Genomic DNA, 23,274 nt, shown 5'->3' with positions numbered 1-23,274 from the left:
CCTTAAATAGTTCAGGTTTTTGAAAAATCAGAATTTGTTGATGATTGTTAAGACTAGTCACAGTTCTAGAAGACTATCCTTCAGGAGTATTGTCACAAGATTGAGTACAGAAAAGTGGTGTGAGCTCCAAACTCTTTGGGGGGAACAAATTGCCAGGTTTTTATTATATGGTTAAATGACTTTAATGTCCTTTATCTACCCTTCTCAACTAATTCCAGGGACCAACAGTGTCCAGATAGGAATGTTTTCAAAAGTAAACTTAAATGTTTATGAATCTGAATAGTGTTGTAGTAAACATTAGCGAGCTGTGATACACTGGTAATTTACTAGACCGAAAATGTTGACAACACAGAAGCCATACTCATTGGCTCCCGTCAACATTGTCTATCCTGTGGCTCTAACCTCCCTGGCCTATCCCTCAGACTTACCAAAGCAGTACGCAACCGAGATGATAGGTTTGATCCATAGCTGTTCTCCACATTCAGTCCCTGACCAATATCGCCTTCCTCCTCCACATTGCCCACCTCCGACCGTACCTCATCCCCCAATGCAGCTGAAACAGTTATCCATGCGTTCGTTACCTCCCGACTCGACTTCTCAAATGCACTCTTTGCTGGTCTACCCAGTTCCACCATGAACAAGATCCAGCTGATCCAAAACTTCACCCACATACTCACCTGCACTGCCTCTCTGACCTTCTTATCCTTCAGCCCACAACCCGCTGTTTCCGTTTGACTGGCTTCTGTATGTCCCTCGTGCCCTCCGTTCCACCATTGGTGGCTGCGCTTTCAGCCCCGAAACTCTGGAACACTCTTCCTCTATCCCTCCGCCATGTCCCTTTCCCCATCTTCAGGTTGTGACTGAAGACCTTCTTATTCGACTGTGCCTGCAGTCACCTCCACCCACCTCGGCACCATGCTCCACCACTGTCAAGCGCTCTGGGACACTGCCCTGCGTCAGGGGTGCTATATAAATACAAGTTGTTGTAGGGAAATGTTAGTAATATATTAAAGTCTGCATCGCATTAGAATAAGATTTCTTTGAGCCAACGTCCCTCCCATTCTTCACTCACACGTTCCTTATGAGGCTACTCATCAATGTTCCGTTTAACTATCTGGAGGCATGTTTAAACCAACACATCTGGTGATTCCTCCTCCCAAGGAGAGGTGCTTAGCACTCTGCTTGATACTCCCATCTACCATGACTAAGTTCAGGAATTCAGCAGGTGCTAACTCTAAATATACATCCCTTTACATTATGATACTATGTCTTGGAGCACCATGCAAAGCATTGATTTATTGCTGTAAAAGTGTTTTGTTTGAACCATTGTCAATTTTGATAAATAGATTTGTTTTTAAATTGCTTATGGGGGAAGTTGCTCTGATTCTCTTGGGTCCACCCCAAGTACAAAGCCTTGGATGGATTGTTTTAAGGGAGTTGTTGATTGCATGTGGACTACGTTATTTATCCTTTCTCATTATCCACCTCATGAATTGTATTCATTGTCTCTACTTTCCAATTGCCAAGGCAGCAATTTATGCACCTTATTAGCATTTTTATAATCCCGAGCTTGTGTGTGGAAAAGTGTATATTCTGCGTGGAATGGAGAGTGTGCATGTTTTATGTGTCAAACGTTCAATTGCTATTTAATGTCAGATGTTTTTTTGTAGAATCTTCGGTATAGTGCCTCAAACATCTTTTTATTGCAATTATTCCTTTATGGTTATTAGATTCTTTTCTCTCCATTCAGATTATTAGTCAATAGCTCACTTCTGCAATGACAAGAATCTTCCGTACTATACCTAAGAAAATTAATTATATTCATGTTCTCAATATATTATGCAGTTTCTTGTTTAAAGTGTTTGTAGATTGTGATAAGGCTCAAGCATTTTGCCTCAAGAAATTTTATCTATTTCTTGTTCCAATGATTCTGATTAATAACAGGTCGGGTCTAATTGAGAAATATTGTACCAGAAAATCTAATCCGGGTAGATGTTCCTTGGTCCTCTGTGTGTTATGGAGTCTACAAATATCCACAATAACAATTTAATATTTCTAACTGATTTTACAATTGGTTGCAATTTGACCATAGAGGCTAAAATTGACACTCACCGGTCCTTGTAACAGCTGCATCCCTGCACTTCAGCAGACAATTCTTCCGAGATGATGTGGAAATATGGATCACAGATGTTGGGTTATGCACTCGTAACAGTAATATTTACATCTTCCTTCTGTCTCCTTGTTGTACAAAAAGCTAAAATGTAGCTCAGCTGGGAGCTTGTTCTTTGATAAACTGTGATCAGCATGGCAGATGTTGTGGAAATCTTTATTTTTGAAAGGATTAAGGACAGTTTTTTTTTTTTTTAAAAATCCAATTACTGTTAGGTTAACATAGAAACAGGAGTAGGCTATTCTGCCTCACGAGCCTGTTCCGCCATTTTATAAGATCATGGCTGATCTGTACTTCCAAGTCCAGTTACCCGCTCTTGCCCCATATCCCTCAATACTCTGACCTAACAAATATTTATCTATCTCCGTTTTGAACATGTGAATGGATCCAGCATCCACAGCCTTATGCGGGAAAGAGTTCCAGGTTTCCAAGTACTTTTGGGTGAAAACCTGCCTCCTAATTTCACTCCTAAATTACCTAGATCTAAGTTTAAGATTATGCCCCCTTGTTCTGGATTCCACTACCAGAGGAAATAGTTTCTCTGTATCTACCCTATTGAATCTCTTTATTTTTAAAAGGATTCTCAAACTATCGTGCCATCTCCAACCTCCCTTTCCTCTCCAAGGTCCTGGAACGAGTTGTTGCTTCCCAGCTTTGCTCCTTCCTCTCCCGCCACTCCCTTCACGGACCCCTCCAATCGGGTTTCCGTGCCACCCACAGCATAGAAACAGCCCTGGTCAAAGTGACAAATTATATTCTGTTCCTCTGCCTCCTTGACCTTTGTGCTGCCTTCGACACCGATGACCATTCTATCCTCATCCACCACCTCTCCTCAACCTTCACGGCTCTGTCCTTGACTGGTTCAGATCGTACCTCTCACACCGCACCCACTTCATCTCCACAAACGGTTTCTGCTCTAGCCCCCGTACCGTCTTGTGCGGTGTTCCTCAGGGCTCTGTCCGTGGTCCCCTCCTCTTTAATATCTATATGCTCCCTCTTGGTGACATCATCCGCAGACATGGGGTCAACTTCCACACTAATGGGGATGACACCCAACTCTATCTCTCTGCCTCCAACCTTGACTCCAGAACCACTGCTGTCCTGACAGAATATCTGTCAGACATCAAGTCCTGGATGAGAACTAGTTTTCTTCAATTGAATGGCAACAAGACCGAGGCCCTCCTGATTGGCTCCCATCAGCACCTCCACACCTCAGGCGCTGACAGCATCACCATCCATGGATGCACACTCCACCTTACTCAGCCAGTCCAGAACCTTGGCGTCTTGTTTGACTTCCACCATCCTTTCTACCCCACATCCGTGCCATGACCTACTCTGCCTTCCCCCACCTCCGCAACTCCGCAAAATGAGGAGATCAATCAGCCCAGCCCGCCTGTTCCACCAGTTCATTAGATTGTGGCAGATCTTAGAATCTCAATAAATATTGAATTCTGCCAACTTTGGCCCTTTTCCATATCCTTCACCTCTACTATTAGAACCTGAGCTTTCATCCACTATACCCCAACTCTCTGGATCTCCTTCCCAAAATTCCATCTGCGCTTGGTGGTGAGATGTTATATGTGACAAGTGCAATACGAGTCCATGTTGTGCTGCTTGATTTGCTCATTGTTTTCTTTTTCTGGTTAATTCTTTCATGTTTTTGAATGTTTCACACAGAATCAGTATCGATTTGAAGGAACTGGATTTCCCACAATTCCTCAACTTATTGAACATCATTATACAACAAAACAGGTGATCACAAAAAAATCCGGAGTAGTCCTATTGAATCCTGTTGTTAAGGTAAGCTCATTCCAATAAAAAGATTTTATTACCGTGCAGTTGTTGTTATCTGGGTAGCATTAGTGGCTTCACTTTGGGTACTATTCAAAACCTTGCTATGTTTCTTCTCTAAACATTTTAATTCCGATCATGCAGACGTGATGTATTGTTACATTAAGTATCCCTGCATTTGGAGGAACAAAAGATGTCAGATTTCCCTCGAGGAATACTTTGGGTATTCTATCGCAAAAATGTCACTTTGATATCTTATCTGATTAAAACAAGACCACATATTAGCTGGCAATGAGAAGGAGGTTAACTATAGTTGATGGAAACATTACATGGAAGGTGTATAGCTCAATGAATATTTGTAAACAGCATATTATATCATCTGAGTTTTTGCTAATTTGGAAGGAACAATCAGGATTGCTGTTCCAAAATGTACCAGACGATCATTTATATTAATGATACATCCTCCATCCTCAATCTGTAGTCAGCGAGTTTAATATTACTCTGTGCTGGAAGGTGACAACAGTTTCAAGCTAATAGGGATTTGGTTGTGTAAATAAGGATTTGGTATCATTGATCATGCTTTAAAGCTGTTTTGAAAGCACATGGCCATTGTGTCCAAAATGCAAAACTGTAGAAAACCTGAATACCTCTGTTGTGGAATTTAAATCTTTTTGGTCTGCTTTTGAAATGCTTTGGGATGAAGCTCCAGTTTATAGACCTCTCTAAGATATTAACTTATGTGAAGTATGCCACATAAATGCAACTTACTATTGTTTATAATGTGGGGGAAAAGCTTTTTTGAGCCAACTGCATGTTCCACTGGCACACACTCCATACAATTTTACATTCTAAGAGTTTTTAAAAAAAATTTTAAGAATAAACTTTTATGTAAGATCTGTTTTTTTTTAAAATTCACTGATATTTACATTACAAGTGACAATTCTTGATGCAGAGGGATGGCCATAGCCATTAATATATTTTGTTATCTCAAAATTTTGTTTGTGGTTTACAGTGGTGAAAAAGCATGGTTGTCACCACCACTTTGTATTCCACATGGTTAGTGTTGCTTCTCCAAGTCCATTCACAGCAGACTGAAAACCTGAAATCTAATTTTTCAAAGGTATGATTGTTGTAACAACTGGATGCATCTTACAAAACCTGTCAGTATTGCTTCTGAATGCCCAATGTTTTTTGTTCTTTTCAGCTGAATTTTAAAAACAATTATGGGAATACAGTATTCTATAGTTGACAAAAGATGCAGAAATTGAGATCTTTAATTTTATTAATTCATAAAAATTATTGTTTAATCTACAGTTGATTACAGCAAAAAAAACAAGAATTGTTTATCTTTGATTTTTTTTGGATCTTTTGGTTGTTTTTGAGGTAAAAGGTATGCATGTGAGGGTTTATAGCTTATTCCATTTAGGAAGGAACTTAACTCTCAGGTGACATTTTGTGTGAATGGACTATAAAGTGTGTATTCTGCAATTAATTGTACATCTGCTCTGTATATGCATCCAGTGGAGAGAGAATTTTGTTTAAAATGAAATGAAATGCACTTATTTAAATGCCCCCACCACCACAGGTGGGCTCATCAGCAGGATCTGGAAGGGCAAACCAGTGATTGGTGGTAGGGAGGCATCTCACTCAGCTACTATGAACCCTGCAAGCCTAAGCCTTATCGGGTAGGGTGGTCCTGGCTGGACAAACAGCAGGAAAGCTTGCTGGACAGCAATATCAATGGCAAGCTATAGTATTGGCAGTTTACACTCCAGCAGTACCCCAACACACACTCCGAGGTTTCCAAGCCTTGGCTTTTGCCAACGTGCGCCTAATACTTTCCGAAATTAAGTAAGCAAAATACGTCCCTCCGGGGAGAGTGTGTATTCCATTCCAACAATCTATCTCTGGGATTTCCATGTGGAGATGTGGGAGGTATGAAATTCTCAGCTTAGTTTGGATACTCTTAAGCGTGATGATGAGTTTCCTCATGTGTCAGACTCCTGGGTGACCACAAAAAAGTGTAGTTTTAATGTTACAATTAGAGACTTTTATTTAACCATGTATCATAGCTTCCTTTCTACAGAATGAATTGATCGGCTTCTCACTTGCAAGTCTTTGTTTTTTGATCAATTTATACAATTGATGTGTAATTTCAGAAAACAAGTACTATGGGGATGGAAATTATGAATATTTAACTCTTAACTTCAAAAGCACAATATAATAGAATACAAGCAAAATTCAGTCTCTTGCTGTAGCAAATTCAATATAATACACTCCAAGTCCATTAAATTTCACAGTAATGTTAGAAATATAATGCAACCCTGTAAAAAGATGCCTTGAATTATCACAGATCTGCTTCTAACACAGGTTTATTATGGATCCACACAAAACAGAAAGCATTATGTATGTGACCTCTTTGGCTGATAAGCAGGCTCTCAGTAAAAAAAAAACACCTTCTGGTGCATGGGTCATCAGGTTTCATGGTGTGCACAGCAAGCACCACTAATGTCACTTTCTGTGCGTTATACGCACAACTTGAAACAGTGCAATGTTGGCTGTTTAACGTTGCAAGCATTTGATAAGTAATAATTTGTATCTTAGTAGTATATTGTGGACTGTTTTGGAACTCATTCCAGATTCCAAATGAGTAGAAATCTGCCCCTTGAGATGAAGTATAATCAGCTCAGTTTTGAGTTGAGCCACTCCCAAGTATAAAGAAGAATAGCAAAACAATCAATCAAATTTTTCACTTTTTATAATTGTTAAATGCTCAATTTCCACTCAACTCAATCCCTCTGCCATTCCCTCTTTGCCTGTTTTCAGATTGCACCCGAAGACTTTCCTCTTCAACTATACCTAGTGTCGCCTTCCCCTATCTCCTTGATTCAGTTTCAAACTATGCTATTGTTAAGTACTCCAAGCTTCCACCCTGCATGAAGCGCACAATATAAATTCTTGTTGTCTGTTAATTACAATAGCGCTAAAGAATAACTAGCTCTAAAACAGGCTATTGATTGCTTTGCATCAGAGTACAACAACAAAATTACATTTGTATAGCGCCTTTCACTTCGGGATTGGGGAGGGTTGGAGGGTGGAGGGGGGGAAGCAGGGTGATCGAAAGTACGGTTGAAGAGGAGGTTGTTGAGATGGGTCTTCAAGCAGGCAAGGGAGAGGGCGAGGTGGAGGGACTGTGGGATGCAGTTCCAAAGGGTGAGGCAGAGTGGCAGGAGGCCTTCCCGCTGATGGTGGGGTAAGCAAGGGGGGGGGGAAATGAAGCAGACCGGAACCCCCTGAGTGGAGGGAGTGGGTAAGATGGTAGGGGGTTAGGAGGTCGCAGAGGTAGGGGGGAGCAAGACCATGGAGGGCTTTGAAGGTGAGAACCAGGATCTTGAACTTTACCCTCTGTGTGATGGGAAGCCAGTGGAGTCGGGCGATGATGGGGATTATAGGGTCATGGAGCCTGGTGCGGGAGAGGAAACGAGCAGCATAGTTCTAGATGATCGGCAGCCTATAGATGGAGGAGTCGGGGAGGCTGACAAGCAAGGAGTTTGCATAGTCAAGCCTCGATGTAATGAAGGCATGTATGAAGGTTTTGGCGGCCTGCAGTGTGAGACAGTGGCAGAGCCGGTCGATATTACGGATGATGTCTGGATGATGTCACCAAGAGGGAGCATATAGATATTGAAGAGGAGGGGACCAAGGACAGAGCGCTGAGGAACACCGTATGAGACGGTGCGGGGGCTAGAGGAGAAATCGTTTGTGGAGATTAAGTGGAAGCGGTGTGAGAGGTATGATCTGAACCAGTCAAGGACAGCGCCATGGAGGTTGAGGTGAGAGGAGGTGGATGAGGATAGAGTGGTCAACGGTGTCGAAGGCAGCAGAAAGGACGAGGAGGCAGAAGGAGCTCTGGTCGCAGGTGGCCAGAATGTCATTTGTCATTTTGACCAGAACTGTTTCTATGCTGTGGGTGGCACGGAAACCCAATTGGAGGGGTTCGAGAAGGGAGTGGTGGGAGAGGAAGGAGCAAAGCTGGGAAGCAACAACTCATTTCAGGACCTTGGAGAGGAAAGGGAGGTTGGAGATAGGGCGGTAGTTTGGGATTAGAGATGGGTCCAGGGAGGGTTTTTTAAGGATAGGAGTGATGATGACCGTTCTTAATGGGGTGGGAACAGTACCAGTGGACAGGGAGAGGTTTATGATGTCTGTGAGTAGAGGGGCAAAGAGGTGGATATGGGAGGTGAGAGGGGGTAGGGATGGGGTCACGGGAGCAGGTGGTTGGTTTCATGCAGGTTATACTGGTGATGAGAGAGGAGTAGAAGATAAGTTCGAAGGTGTAGAGGAAGGGATGGGTAGGGGCCGGGGTGGGAGGGGGATATGGGGGTGTGGATGTATTAGACAGAAGGGCAGAGGCAGCTGATCGGATCCCCTCAACTTTGGATTTGAAAAGTTCAGCATTGCCTCACAGGCTGGATGGAGGAGCCGGTTGGTGATGGAGAAGAAGAACCTGGGGTGTCCTTGGCCTCCAAGATTGTCTTAGAGTAGAATGAAGATTTAGTGGAGGCGAGGGCAGAGTGGTAAGATTTGATAAGATCCAGCCAGATCTGCCGATGGACCATTAAGTTCGATTTAAGTCGGTTGTGTTCAGTGGCACGCACCTGTGCTTTAAGGGAGCGGAGGTGGCTGGTGTACCATGGTGACTTACCGGGAAGAGATGGGAGCAAGGGAATCGAGAGTGGAGGAGGTAAGGGAGGAGAAGTCAGCAGATTCTTGTATGCTTAGAGTTGAAGAGTTCTTTTTTGTGTCCTTGGAAAGAAATAGTCACATACTGAAGTTGCTAATTTTAGCTTTTTATGTGATAATTTAATTAGAATTTAAATGAATTAGCATCTAATTGTCTATAAATGCCACTCATTAGTTAGATTTTTTTAATGTAGGTGAGCTTTAAATAAAAGCTGTGGTTTCAGTGATGATACAGTGTTGCAATTCCTTTGATTTGGAATTTAAAGTTTCAGTTGATTAAGTTACCATTAATCTTAATTAATTATTACGTGTTCAGTAGCTGGCAGAACATAATGAAGGAGGAATGGCAGCGGGTGTGTTGAAGAATAAATTGCATGGCTGGATTTACTTTGTGCGTAACCTTCACGATTAGAAAATCATTTTCAAATGAGTTAGACTGTTTGTTCTGAAATTTGCTTTGAAACTTGTGGTAAATCATTTCATAGTGCTCCAGTTGTTTACTCGTTTCATATTCATTGTAAATGTGCTTTGCTTCCTTTTTCTCTCTCACATAAAATGGCTAATATGTTTATTTCTGAAACAGGACATTTTGTTTATTTTTGCTAATTGATAAACTGCTCATGTAAAAATCACTTAACGCTCAAGGAAATGTTCATGCCTAGGTGACATGCATATGTGGAATTCTATTCTGGTATGGATACTCACCAAAAAACACTCTCTCTCTGGCGCCAATTGTTATACAATGCAACCCTGTTAGAAATGCGCTTCATCATAGCAATTAGGTTAATACTAGTTAATACATTTAAGTAAGATGTTTAACACAAGCGCAATAATGGTAACACAAAAAGAACAACAGCCTTTGCAATAACCTTAAAAGAGGGTCCAACAAATTAGAGGAAGTTGGTGCCAGATTCCTACAGATGTCACGTCATTGAACAGCAAATCCTAGTTTTACAAAGATCATTTCACACCTTGACAGAACACAGCTTTTTAAAAATTGCCCTCCTCAGACCTTTGTTGCACTTGAGACTGTCAAGTTGAGATAGGATCCCTCACCTTTTAACATTACAGCAGAAATAAAAGAAACTCTATCTGATTTAATTTTCCTGGCAAAGTTTGGGATATTACCTGCAGCTTTAATCATTAATCGTTTTGCCCACAAATAGACTCTGAGCTCAAAATCGCAACGTGGGGCTTGACCCACAACCTTCTAACTCAGAGGTGAGAGTCCTACCGGCTGAGCCAGGTTGGCAATAATAATTGTATAATTTTTTGTGGTGGCCACAAATAGAAATTGATGCTGGAAAAAGACAGTAGATATGCTGTTGTGAATGTCTGATATCACATGAAAGCAGAATTTCTAATCTGTTCTGACAGTGTTGCTGTTTCACTTTGAGGCTTTCAGATGGAATAAACTTCAAATGTTGCAGTTCTGCTGCAAACTCGTAGAACACTGGAAGGTTTGCCATGTGGTGCTTTTTGTCTGCAAAGAAAGCCAACTATAGGCTGTCGTGCCTTCTTTTAAAGAATGACTGTGGGTTATAAAATGTTGGGAGGACTCACCGTGAAAGGTCATTTGTACAGTACAATTGTATTCTCCAATTACACAGACACAGTGTTTTGTGATAGATCTGGTTGTAAATAAAGTGAGTATTTATTTCTGATCTGTATCTTAGTAACTGCCTTTTGAAAAGCTTGGTGGTGTGCGAACAGTACGTGTAGAGCACAGTAAAGCATAGGGTCATTGTCCGTTTCTGAAGTCACATCACAGATGCACAAGAATGGTCGAGATCGTAAAAAACATGAACATCTACTTCCAGCTGCAGTTGATAGACTGCAGAGGAGAAACTACTCACAAAAAGATAATTGTGTCCAAATTCGAGTAAGATTTCAAACTGATTCTACCACATTAGGTGCAAAAGTACTTCCATTTTCCAGTTTAGCAACATGAAGGCAGCCATAGCATGAAATGAAACAATGTACAGAAAATGAAATGCTTAGGTAAGTACAACACCCTCTTAAAGAAGAGCCAAACCACACCAATTTAGGCCTACAATCCATGGTAACTATTTCAAAGGATGACCTTTGACATTTATTTGCTGGATGAACATGGTCAATCAATCCCCATTCTAAAGCAACTTGCAACAGAGAATAGAAATTGTTAGACAAGAACTCCTGCTTCCAGATTGCAAAGGAGAAACTAAACTCAAAAAAGAGAAAAACAAAAATAAAATCCTGAACATAGTGCACCTAATTACTCCAGCCTTTCCTGGGTAAATACCAGACATAAATTTATTTTTCCCCCCACTTTTGTAATCCTGGTCATTTAACTATAAGACCATTAAACATCAAATCTCTTTATACAAGAAGGCCTATCTGCTTTGGGTACTCCAAAGCGTAGCAATGGGTTTGGGCATGTGTCAAGACACAAGCTGATCAAAATAAAAACAAATTTAATTAGACAAACATTTCCATCCAAGGGGTAGCGGACTCTGAAGGGTAGGACTCCGGGATGGAAATCCGGAGAGTGGGGGCAGTTCATGAAACTGACCGATCCTTTTGCTACAACAACATTAATTCTAAGTTGCACTAGAGACACTTTATTCATGTGTCACAGTATTCATATAAGATGCCAACGATAAAACAATTTGACTGATTTAATTAGGTTGCTTGATAAGAAAAACATTTAGCATGAAATGTGTCATTATGACTTCTAAACAATAATCGTGGATCATCTCAGTATAGAAGCAGTGATGTTCAGAGCAACGCAAACCATCCACTGTGATTATCTGGACAAGAGAAAGAGACTATGCTGCTTATTAGACAGTATAGCTCCACTATAATGCAGTGGTTAGGATCCATAAAATCCCAAATAGTGCTACAATGGGGCAGGATGTCAGTTGCGCTCCTGTATCCCCTGGGCAAACTCATAAGTGTGCCAACCTGCTCCCTGCTTCAAAAATAACCAACATCTGGATCGTCAAGTCATAATAATTTTGCCCACAAATATACAGTCAATTCACTTTACAGTCAATTCTGTGAAGTGCTTTGAGACCTGAAAAGTGCTATATCAAATGCAACTATTATTATTAACAGTTACTAAAATTACTATTAATTATGAAAATTATTAATCATGAAATGTTGAAACTTTATTCCAATATGCATGAACACTACAGATTTTCAATTTAATTCATAGCAAAATAGGAACTTCAAAATACAGTATACAAATGATTAATAAGTATATTACCAGTTCAGAATCTATGTAAAAAAAATAAGTAATTATTAAGTTTTATGTCTTCTAAAATATTCTAATAATATAATGTTTCACAGATGGAAAGAATATCATTTGTGACTTTGATCAGGGCAGTCTCTGTACTTTAAGAATAGCGGAATCTAGATTGGAGGGAACAGAGGGAGAGGAAGGAGTGAAGCCAGGAAGGAAGTAACAACTCATTCCAGTACCTTGGAGTGGCAATGAAAGTTGAAACACAAGTGTGATGAGATTTACAAAGTTCACCATTTACTTAAACAGGTGATTTACAATTAGGGACAAAATGTTTTCAGGAACTCATTACGTTGAGCAAAGGTTTTATTTTCTCTGGAATATATGAGCTGTGGAACTGTGGACATTATCTTCTAGGCCCTTTCTGACCCTATCTTCTTCCTTGCCACAAGAAACATGTTGATGCACTGATGCATAATATTTATTCAAGAAAAGAGAACCTCTGAGATTCCTAGACTAACCTTGGAAGAGCACATGCCCAGAGGTGTTTAATAATGAAAGAGTACTTTCAATTGTATTCAATTCATTTTAATGTCTTAACAACACTGACCTTACATTGACAAAGAAGCCAGTTTCAGTGCTATTAAGGTTATTTGTTTTATTATGGGTAAAATAATGTCTTGTCTGAAATACTCTTCTGGGGTTTTGAAGTAATAACTGCCTGTGGCAAAAACAACGTTTGAAGGACACTACTTTGGTTCCTTCTACCAGGAGAATACTGTATATCTTAAATATTTCATTTTAATGCAATCCAGAAAATGTGATACTATGGAATTGGCAATCGAAATGTTCCCATTTACACCATTAAGCTTTTTTTAAGTGAAGTTCATTAATAAAATTGCTGTATGCATTTACAGACCAGTCATTAATGCATATCAATACAAGTTGCATTTATATAGTGCCTTTCCCATCAGGTTATCTTAAAGCACTTGATGATGCTGCCTGGGTATGTGAGCTGGGGGAGCCAAAGGAGGTAGGGGGGGAGAAAGATGACAGAAAAAGTGGTCAAAGATGGAGGCTGGGGGTTAGAGGTACTCTGGGATGGAGGTTCAGTGAATGGGGACATAGTGTCATTGTTGGGGGTTTAAGAGCAGGCCACATGCAGCAGGCCAGTGTTTGCTGAGCGAAGGGAGTATCAGATCGGTGTGATTGAAGAAGGTTGTAGAGATAGGTTGGGACGAGACTGGAGAGATTTGAATGTGAGAATCAGGATCTTGCATTCAATCCATTGGGGAATGGCGAGCCAGTAGTGCTGATCGAGGTTGGGAGATATGGGATGCCTGGTATGGGAGAAGACGTGGGCTGCAGAATTCTGAGTAGTCTGCTGCTTGTACAGGGAAGAGCTGGAGAGTCCTGCAAATAGAACTTTGGTATAGTCAAGCCTGGACGAGATGACCATATGAATTAGGGTCTCAGTTATCCAAGTAGTGGTGAGTAGAGTATTCTCCAGCCTATGTATGCACTCCTCCAGCCCCTGCACCGTCTTGTGTGGTGTTCGTATGGGCTTGGTCCTCTTCAACCTGTACATGCTCCCTCTTGGTATGTAGCTGACACCCAACTCTATCTCTCTGCCTCTCTCTGCTAGGACCACTGATGTCCTGACAGAATGTCTGTCAGACATCAAGTCCTGGATGAGAACTAACTTTCTACAGTTGACCGTCAGCAAGACCGAGGCTCTCCTCGGCTTGCGCCAGTGCCTCAGCACCTCAGGCACTGACAGCATCAGCATCCGCAGATGCACACTCCACCTCACCAAGCCAGTCAGGAACGTAGTCATCCTGTTCGACCCTCAACTGTCCTTTCTCCCCCACATCCGTGCCATGACCCACTCTGCTTTCCCCCACCTCCACAACATTTTCTGACTCCGCCACCGGAACCCTCATACATGCCTTCATTACAGCCAGGCTCGACTATGCCAACGTCCTGCTTTTCGACCTTCCCAATTCCCTTTGCCTTGCTCCCTCTCTTGCCTTCAGGGCACACCCTCCTCTTCGACCGTGCCTTTGGCCCCCCTCCACCCTCCCTGCTCCCACCCATCCCCCCACCTCTGCCCGTGTCCTAATCCCTGACTGTTCAGCACCTTGGGACATATCTTGAGATGAGACTGAAACTGACCTAACATGACAATTAAGGGAAATATTTGTGATATGTAACTGGGAGGAACAATACAATGTTTCATTAAAAATTTCAATTAACTTGGGAGAATTGCTCCAGTTATGTTAGTCCAGTTTTTATTCAAGACTCATTTTGGCTTCATAAGGTCATTATTCTGTACGTTTCACCCACAAAATATACAGTCAATTCACTTTACAGTATATTCAGTGAAGCACTTTGAGACATCTAGAAGATGTGATAAGGTGCTATAATCAAATGCAAGGATTACTATTATTATTTTTAACTGTTGTAGGTTCATCAAGATTATTATTAATAATAATCCTTACATTTGGTATAGTATCTTTCACGTGGAATGACTCCCAAAGCACTTCACAGGATAAGCCATAACGTGCAGTGACAGTGTTCAAGATCCTCATTCTCGCCTACAAGGCCATTCACGGCCTTGCTCCCTCCTACCTCTCTGACCTACTATCCCCTTACTTACCTGCCCGTATCCTCCGTTCCTCTGGCTCCGGTCTGCTCCACATCCCCGCCCCAACCGCCCTACCATCGGTGGTCGGGCCTTCAGCCTCTCAGCCCCGAGTCTCTGGAACTCCATCCCCCAGTGCCTTCGCCGCTTCTTCCCTTTCCTCCTTCAAGGCTGGTCTCAAGTCCTTTCTCTTTGACCGTGCCTTCAGCTCTCCTCTCAACTCTCTACCCCCTCCTCGCCCCTTCCCTCCCCTCACCCTGACCATTTCCCCCATGCTCGGGTCCTGACCCAACAGTACAGCGCCTTGGGACGTCCTCCCGACGTGAAAGGCGCTCGATAAATGCAATCGTGTTGTTGTTTTGTAGTTTTCATCCACTGGAAAAGGCATTCAAAAGCTAAACATATTTGGTCTTGTTTGAAGTCTCACATTTAGCACTGTAAGGTTCAACCAAGAAACCTGACAACTATGCATTGTATGAAGAACAATTGGGTTCAACATTTATTCAATAATTGCCTTCAAATAGCATTAGGTTATACATTTTACTAAAGACCAGTGTTCGATGACACCTAGATTAATGAAAGTAGAAAGATATACTAGATTTGTAATAACAATCCTTTGTAGAAAGTATGATGGATTAATGTACAATAAAACCTGTTTAGAAGCCCACAAGCAGACCAATAGTAATCTGTTGCCTCTGTCAAGCATTGTTTTCTTTCCTATAATTTAATCTGTCAGTTATTTTTGCTATTATTCCAACCAGTCATTGTAAGACTGTAGGAAGCAGGAAAGTTTGTTTGCAGTAGTTTGTACCTGTGGTCTTATAGTAAAAGCTGAAAATGGCTTTATTCAGACTCAGCAGCTATGCTAAAAAGTCACTGTTTGACTCAAATAACATACTGCATAAATATAACCTGACTTCTTGTTAGTACAGATGCTCCTTAATGGAGTTTAAATTCTATCAAAGAGCAGTTTTAGGTATTCTTCTGAAACACAATCTGATCATGAGAGACACTAATTGTAGAGGCAAATAGGGTTTGAAAGACATGGAAAAGGGCTGGACGATGTACCTTTGACACAGAATTCCAACTGGGAAACATAAGCAGCTGCTTTCAAAGTACATGGTTGTAATCCTGTCTACAAGAATCATGAAATCAAACCCAGTATCACTCTAGTTTGAATTGCATGATACAATGACCAATAGCTTGCTTAGATTAATTTAATTCAACAATAATAAATCGGTCATTTTCAATCTACGACTGTTTGTGGGACATTGCTGTGCGCAATTGGCTGCCGCGTTCGCCCACAAATATACAGTCAATTCACTTTACAGTGTGTTCTGTGAAGCGCTTTGGGACGTCCTCCCGACGTGAAAAGCGCTATATCAAATGCAAGGATTATTAATGTTGATTGTAATATTGTTTAGGAATTGGGTAAAAAAAGGAAGTTTTTCAAATATCTCCATGATCCATTAATACACCAAAACGGACTTGACTGCTTGAATGCCTGACTGCTTCTCTGGTGATATTGCCCACGAATAAAGAGAATGAAGCACTCCCATGATCTCCCATTTTTATGTGTTGGATTGAACAAAATCAGGTGAAGAACCAAATTCATTTTAGAGCTTCATGTCTTTAATAAACTCAAGTCAAAGTTTATGATGCTATCATAGCATCTTAACCAGTCCATATATTATCTTATTTATAATTGATGGGACCCTAATTTCCTTATTTCTACTTTCGAGTTTCAAATTATAACCTGCTCTGATATGATTATATTCTACATTTGACAACCTCAAAGTCTTTGAAATTTTACATTCTACCTCTTGGTGAATCTAAATATATTTCTCATTTATTTTCCAACAAACTACTTTTTTTTAATTCACATTTGTTTTTCTCTTGATTTACAGCACGTGTAGTTGTGGTAGATGAACTCATTTGGAAATTGGATTCTTTAAATTTAGTTAAGTTGGATACAAATTCTTCAAGCATATTCCTTGTAACCTGTTGGGAGAAGCTCCTTTCATTTTTTGAATACTACCATGCAGTCTTTAAATCCGACTGCATGATACTGAACAGGCAGACTTGTCCTCGGTTTAACATGTCATCCAAAGGACGTCACCTCCAACAGTGCAGAAGATCCTTAGCACTGATTGGAATGTCAGAATAGACAATGATATGGGCTTGAACTCACAATGTGACTTGGAGAGTGCTACCAACTGAGCAGGCTGACACATCCTGGGCCGAGCTGACATACAGCTGGGTTGTAAAATATTCGGTCATCTTTGCATAATCTAATTCATTACATTTTATATCCTACCTGTACAATTTTATTACTAGTATATTTTGCTTTATTATATTGCTATAGTTTGGATTTTGACTGCAGAACCTATAATAATTCTTGCAATTGATTTAGCGCCTTATCATATCTTCGCGACGTCTCAAAGTGCTTCACAGAATATCCTGTAAAGTGAATTGACTGTATATTTTGTGGGCGAAACGCAGCAGCCAATTGCAATCAGCATTGTCCCCACAAACATTTGTAGATTGAGCGACGAAAATTTTATTTATTTGAAGGGTTTATTACCGTAAACCCCATCCGCCAATCGACTAACGACCGGATTCCTACTTACTGCTATGTAAACAGGGGTGTGGTGTGAGGAAACTTGCGCAACGTTTCGCCCTTCCCGAGAATCGAACCAAGGTCCTCGAGCTTGGGAGGCGAGTGCTCTAACCACTGAGCTACAGGACTCCACTTCTTCTTGCTTCATTTCCCCAAATCAAATTAATCATTGAAAACCATGACTAAAAGAAAATTAGCAATGAATACACAGAAATTGTGGGACAAAAACAACCATATCTTTTTTTTAAAAAATGATGCAAAACCCCAAAAGCTTCTAAACCATCTCTGGTCTACTGAGTTATCTGATTTCAACCAGAGCAGCAGATATAGATGCTACATTTCATCGCAGCATTGAGAGCCATTGGAGAATCAGCCTAGAACGTGAACTCAGTCCAGACGTGGAGCTTGAACTTAACAGCCTTACAAAAGAACAATTTAGAAAAGAAAGGAAATAATTGTTAAAAGGAAGTACAATATATAAACGTTCCATTCCTCATTTCAGGTGTCTGCCACCTACCTTTGGGTTAAAGTATATTCAAGGATCAAAACCTGTGTCAAAAGATTGTGAAGGTATTATAATTTTAAGACTGTGGCATGTTGTATGTTAACTTGCTCTTGTGAAAAAAGCATGCATATTTGTTCTGCCTGTGGGATCTGCAGACCCAAAGCTGATGCTAATGCATGCTAATTCTTGTTTGGGCTATGTGCTGCAGACAACATTTCCCTTGTGTCCTTGACAGGTCTTAGAAGGAACTTTATACCTTGAATTTTTCCCACCATAGCCTGTAATTTTTTAAAAATGTATCAAGGATAAAAAAACTGAATTTGCAGCATGTCAGTCAGTGTCCAAAAGAGGAAGACTGGTTGACATTTTGGCGTTGACCTATTCCATCACAGTTTGACAAGCTATGTTCCCCCTATGGTGCTGATTGATCTACCATGGTTTTCATTTCAGATTTTCAGTCGCTACATTTTTCTTTTCAATTTGTATGAAAGAAAACTGTGGTTCAGTTATTATTCCTTACCAGTAGTTTATACTCCTAGCAGTCTGTGCCAGAATTTCTCATGTTCAATAGCTTTTGCTTTGGCTAGCTGCTGTGTCACCTCAAGTGAGATCTTGCAGTTTAGTTTAACTGCATCAAACATTTTGGCATTTTCTGCAGTTTTGTCTAATTAAGGTCAAGTCAGCCTGCTCATTTCCTACATTAAAGGCTGCTCCAGCTTAGATTTCCACTGTTCAAATTGTCGCAACATCCACTCACCACATTATTCTGCAATCTTGTTTTCTAAATAAGTGTCATCTGAGCTTAGTTGGTAGCTGTCTATGAGTCAGAAGCTGGGTCAATAGAAAAGTGTGGCCGCAATTTTTACACGGAATCCACGACAAGCAACCCCCTTCACTACAAACACTCCTTCCCCCACAAACACCCACCCGCTGCAACGCTCCACACCAAAACGACTCTCCCCCCCCCCCCCCCCACACACACACACACACACACACACACACACACACACACACACACACACACAAACCCCCACTTCCTACAAACGGGTGGCAGGCCTGAGAGGCAGGAGGTTATGACCTGGAGACCTTCAGCCAGGATGAAATCCCCCCCCCCACCACCACCCCAAGTGAAGTGAAAAAATTTCCCTGCAATTTATGGCACATCTTTCATCAATTTGCTATTTGCCCTGGTCATAAGGTTGTGAGTTCAAGCTACATGTCAGGACTTTGAGCTCATTGTCCATGTTGGTACTGGAGTGCACAACTAGAGAAACGCTGTATTGTCAGAGATGCTACTTATTACATAAATAATAAATTATTTGGATGATGTTTGAAGTGAATGCCTGCATTGGCATTAACTGTCAATTTGACATGTGATCAGTGTTCAGTTTTCAAACATATCTTTTTTTTAAAAAAAGAAACTTTTACACTCAGACTTTATGTATTCTACCAATGTTGCAGAGGTGAAGGGAAAGCTGATCAGGTCAAGGGATGAATGTGGTGTTCTACAACAATAACAAAATTACATTTGCATAGCACCTTTCACGTTGGGAGGACGTCCCAAGGCGCTGAACAGACAGTCTTGAGGTGGGTCTTGAGGGTGGGGGTGAGACGGAGGGACTGCGGGTTGGAGTTCCAGCGGGTGGGGACAGAGTGGCGGAAGTCCCACCCGCCAATAGTGGGGCGTGCAAGGTGAGGGACGTGAAGTAGACCAGAGCCAACTGAGTGGAGGGAGCGAACAGGGTGGTGGGGGGTTAGGTAGGGGGGGGTCTACACTGATTCCTGGGGGAGTGTCCCATCATACTTGACCCATAACTTTAGAGAATAAAAATCACTCAACTATTTCGCCACAGACTTTCTGTTCAGATTAACTTTTTCAGTCTGCACCTATTCTACAAAGGCAATTACTGCCAAAAATAAGTAATTTCTTTCATAGTTTTTTCAGTCAGTCAGACTTTTTTAACGACAAGAATCAAATACTGTTTCTTTCTGAAAAAAACATTTTATCTATGGATTGAGTTTTTTCCACCTTCAAATGTCATGCGGCAGGTTTTCATTCATCCTGCAGATGTAATTTGCTAGATGGGAGGAAAAAACAATTAGTTTAATTCCATTGTTCAATGGTATTGCAGTAAAATTTGGCATCTGAGTTCCCAATTGGCTTTGAAAGGTTCTTCGTTTGTGAACTGCACTAGGTTTTCTGAGCAACTGACTTAAGAGAAATGTCTTTTCATGAATTCCAACATGCATATATATTGTAGGATTCGCCATTTAATGATTTCATGTTTTTTTCTCAGAACAAATTTTAAGCCTGCTAAGCTTTCATGCTGCAGCATTAAGCTTATTGCAGTTTCAGTAAATCCTGTGTTACTCAACTACTAAATGCTCGATGCAGAATAAATTCCAGAAAAGAGTTGGTATTAAAATCAGAGGCTTAAATGTAAGCAATTTTTAATTTTTTAGAGATAGCTTTGTGTTTATTATGTATTCCTGTCCAGATCATTTGGTCTGGTACAAAACAGTTTCTGCAATTTTAGATAAATTTTGGTAAGCAGCAGTATATTTTTACTTTCAGGTCATAAGCTATACATTGTTACCTTGTAGTTCATGTTCTATAGTCTTATTGCATAGTAACTCCATCTGACATTTTCTTAGCCTAAGAGTCCACTTGAAATTCATTTGAAGTATTTTTTTATCAAACGCTGTTTCTTGCCACTATACAATCCAAACAAAATGAACATTGTTTTTCTAACTTCAATTTTCATTTTGAGTGAATCTTGTATTACAAATTGCTATATCACGAAGTTTTTATTAGCAAAATAATTTATCTCCCACGACAATCTGCTTGGTCATTTTCCATATATACTGCATGGAAATGTGTTTGCGCATGTATTAAATATCAAAGCTGATGTTTATTCTAACAGAAAAAAGGGAAAAAAAGTTCACATGTATAAATTAGTGATATGGGCTAGCATGTTAAACATGAACATGAAATCGTTACAAGGTGAGTCTTACGATCAGTATGCAAGCTGAAAAGACATTTCTCTCGCAAAATACTACAGATGCTGGAAATCTGAAAACAAAAACAGAAGTCACTGGAACACTCAGCAGATCAGGCAGCATCTGTGGAGAAAGGAAAGTGAGTCAACGTTTTGGGTCCACGACCTTTGTCAGAACTCCTGATGAAGGGTCGTGGATCCGATACGTTGACTCATTTTCCTTTCTCCATAGATGCTGCTTGACCTGCTGAGTGTTCCCAGTGACTTCTGTTTTTGTTTTCAGACATTTCTCTTAAGTCAGTTGCTTGTAACCTAGTTCACAAATGAAGAACCATTGGGAACTCGGGTGCCAGTTGTTTCTGCAGAGGCGTTGAACAATGGACTTAACTCATTGGCGTTTTCATATCTAGCATTCTTCTTCGGCAGGCTGTAAGGTTTATTGTTTATATATAGTATAATAATAATCCTTGCATTTGATATAGCACTTTTCACATCTTCTCGACGTCTCAAAGCGCTTCACAGAATAGACTGTAAAGTGAATTGACCGTATATTTGTGGGATGAGTTTGGAAAACCTCACTCAGCTTCTGGTAGAAATGGATTCACAGCCCAAAACTGGCATACATTTGTACCAACTTATTGAGAGGCCATTGACTGTTGCAAAAAAAGGAATAAATGCAATTATTATTTTTATTATTCAACCTTCTCTAATACAGAAGAGTGCAACTCATGTCATTATAGTACAAATTCAGTGACTTTGGACCCTATTGACTGCATGCGTGCTCCAGCCCACTGGTTTCCTGTGCATTGGTCAACTTTTGCAACTTAAAAGAAAGCGGATTTTTGAGGCATTATGTGGTCAGTTATATCACTTTTCTATGTGTAGCAAACCAGAAGTGACACTGGTGGTGATCCCATGACCACAGAAGTTGGCTGTTTTTTCTTTCTGTGTAGAAACTGATTGGCATATGTTTTATTGATCCAAAACACCATGTTATAATGAGGGCACACCCTACAATAGAACTGTTATAAGGTCATAATTGGGGTCCGTAAGTTTTCTTCCTGTCTTGCAATTGGGTATGAATGATCATCAGTCAATGAATTTTGGAAAGTACTGTAAAAGTCAAGTCAATTAACCCTGTAATTTAACCCACATTATAACAGTACAGGGATGGTACTGCAGATTGCTCAGTTGAGATTGGATTGTATAACTTTCTTTTTAAACAAACTGAAGGGAGCTTCACATCATCATGAGCAAATTTTATTTGATGATGGAAGGCACAGTGAACCTAAAGCAAAAGTGTGTTTAGGCACCTTGCAAAGAATATACCATACTATATTGAGCAAACAGTGTCAACAAAATATATAAATTGTGATGAGACTGCTGATCCAATTAAGAACTATGGTCTGTTGTTTGTCTTAAGCAGTCAGGGCATAGATGATAGAATTCCTTGGCATTACGTTTTTTCAAAACAGCAACAACTTGCTTTTATACAGGGCTCTCCACGCCGGGTGGCATCTCAGAGCGCTTGACAATGGTGGAGCCCGACGCCGAGTCTGGGGGAGGGGGAAGGTGACCGTAGGTGCGGTCAAAAAGGAAGGTCTTCAGGCACAACCTGAAAATGGGGAAGGAGGGGGCGAGGTGAAGGGGTTGAGGGAGGGAGTTCCAAAGTTTTGGGGTGTAGTGGCTGAACGCCCGGCTGCCGAAGCAGAGGATTCGGAGGACGCGGGGGAGGCCGGACCCAGTAGAGCGGAGGCAGCGGGTACTGTTGTGGCGAGAGAGGAGGTTAGAGAGATAGAGGGATGCCAAGGAATGGAGGGATTTAAACACTGGAGTAAGGACCTTGAAGTTGACCTACTCTGACGGAGCCAGTGGAGTTTGGCAAGGACTGGAGTAATCGGGGTATGAAGTTTGGTGCGGGTGAGAATGCAGGCGGCGGAGCTTTGAATGAGCTGGATTTTGTGAATAGTGGAATAGGAGAGACCGGCGAGGAGGACGTGAGAGTAGTCCAGCCGAGAGGTGACAAAGGAATGGACAAGGGGTTCGGCAGCTTTTGGGATGAGGTATGGTCAGAGACGGGAATGTGGCGGAGGTGGAGGAAAGTGGTGCAGGTCAGGGGGAAGGAAGGATAACTGGGATCGAACCTGACGCCAAAGTTGTGCACGAGTTCGGAGAGTTTTAAGGACAGGTCAGGTAGGTTGAGGAGGTCGGAACCATGGGGCAGAAGACATTGCTGGGAGCTAAACAGTATGGAATCTCATCCCGGAGTCCCTGTAACTCAGCTCCTCCCTTGCCCCTTTCAGCGTCAACCTCAAGACCTTCCTCTTTGACTATGTTTCTGAACATTTTTCCCTTTGCTCCTCGCCTCATCACCCACCCGAGCTCAACTGCAAAATAGAATTCCCAGCACCTTGGGATATCCTAATGACCTGACAAGTGCTATATAAATTGTGTTGCAACGTGAATGCAGAGGAAGCCTGATCGGCATTCTCAAAACAGAGTTGTGTGTAGCTTCAAATGCCATAGCAAACCAAACAATATCAAATAACCGCCTGATCTATTTATTGCGAGTTACACAT

General features: G+C 41.1%; 1 protein-coding gene across 1 annotated transcript in view; it reads left to right on the top strand.

The window, feature by feature from the left end:
• The window catches only part of fer (fer (fps/fes related) tyrosine kinase), a 159,185-nt gene that overhangs the window by 58,295 nt on the left and 77,616 nt on the right, over positions 1-23,274 (top strand). Inside the window, exon 12 of the mRNA XM_042334027.1 lies at positions 3,848-3,970. Coding sequence (XP_042189961.1) covers positions 3,848-3,970 — 123 coding nt within the window. The remainder of the gene's footprint in view (positions 1-3,847; positions 3,971-23,274) is intronic.

The sequence above is a fragment of the Callorhinchus milii genome, unplaced genomic scaffold, assembly GCF_018977255.1.
Source record: "Callorhinchus milii isolate IMCB2004 unplaced genomic scaffold, IMCB_Cmil_1.0 Scaffold1, whole genome shotgun sequence".
NCBI classification, from domain to species: domain Eukaryota; kingdom Metazoa; phylum Chordata; class Chondrichthyes; order Chimaeriformes; family Callorhinchidae; genus Callorhinchus; species Callorhinchus milii.
This window is presented reverse-complemented; position numbering and strand designations above follow the sequence as displayed.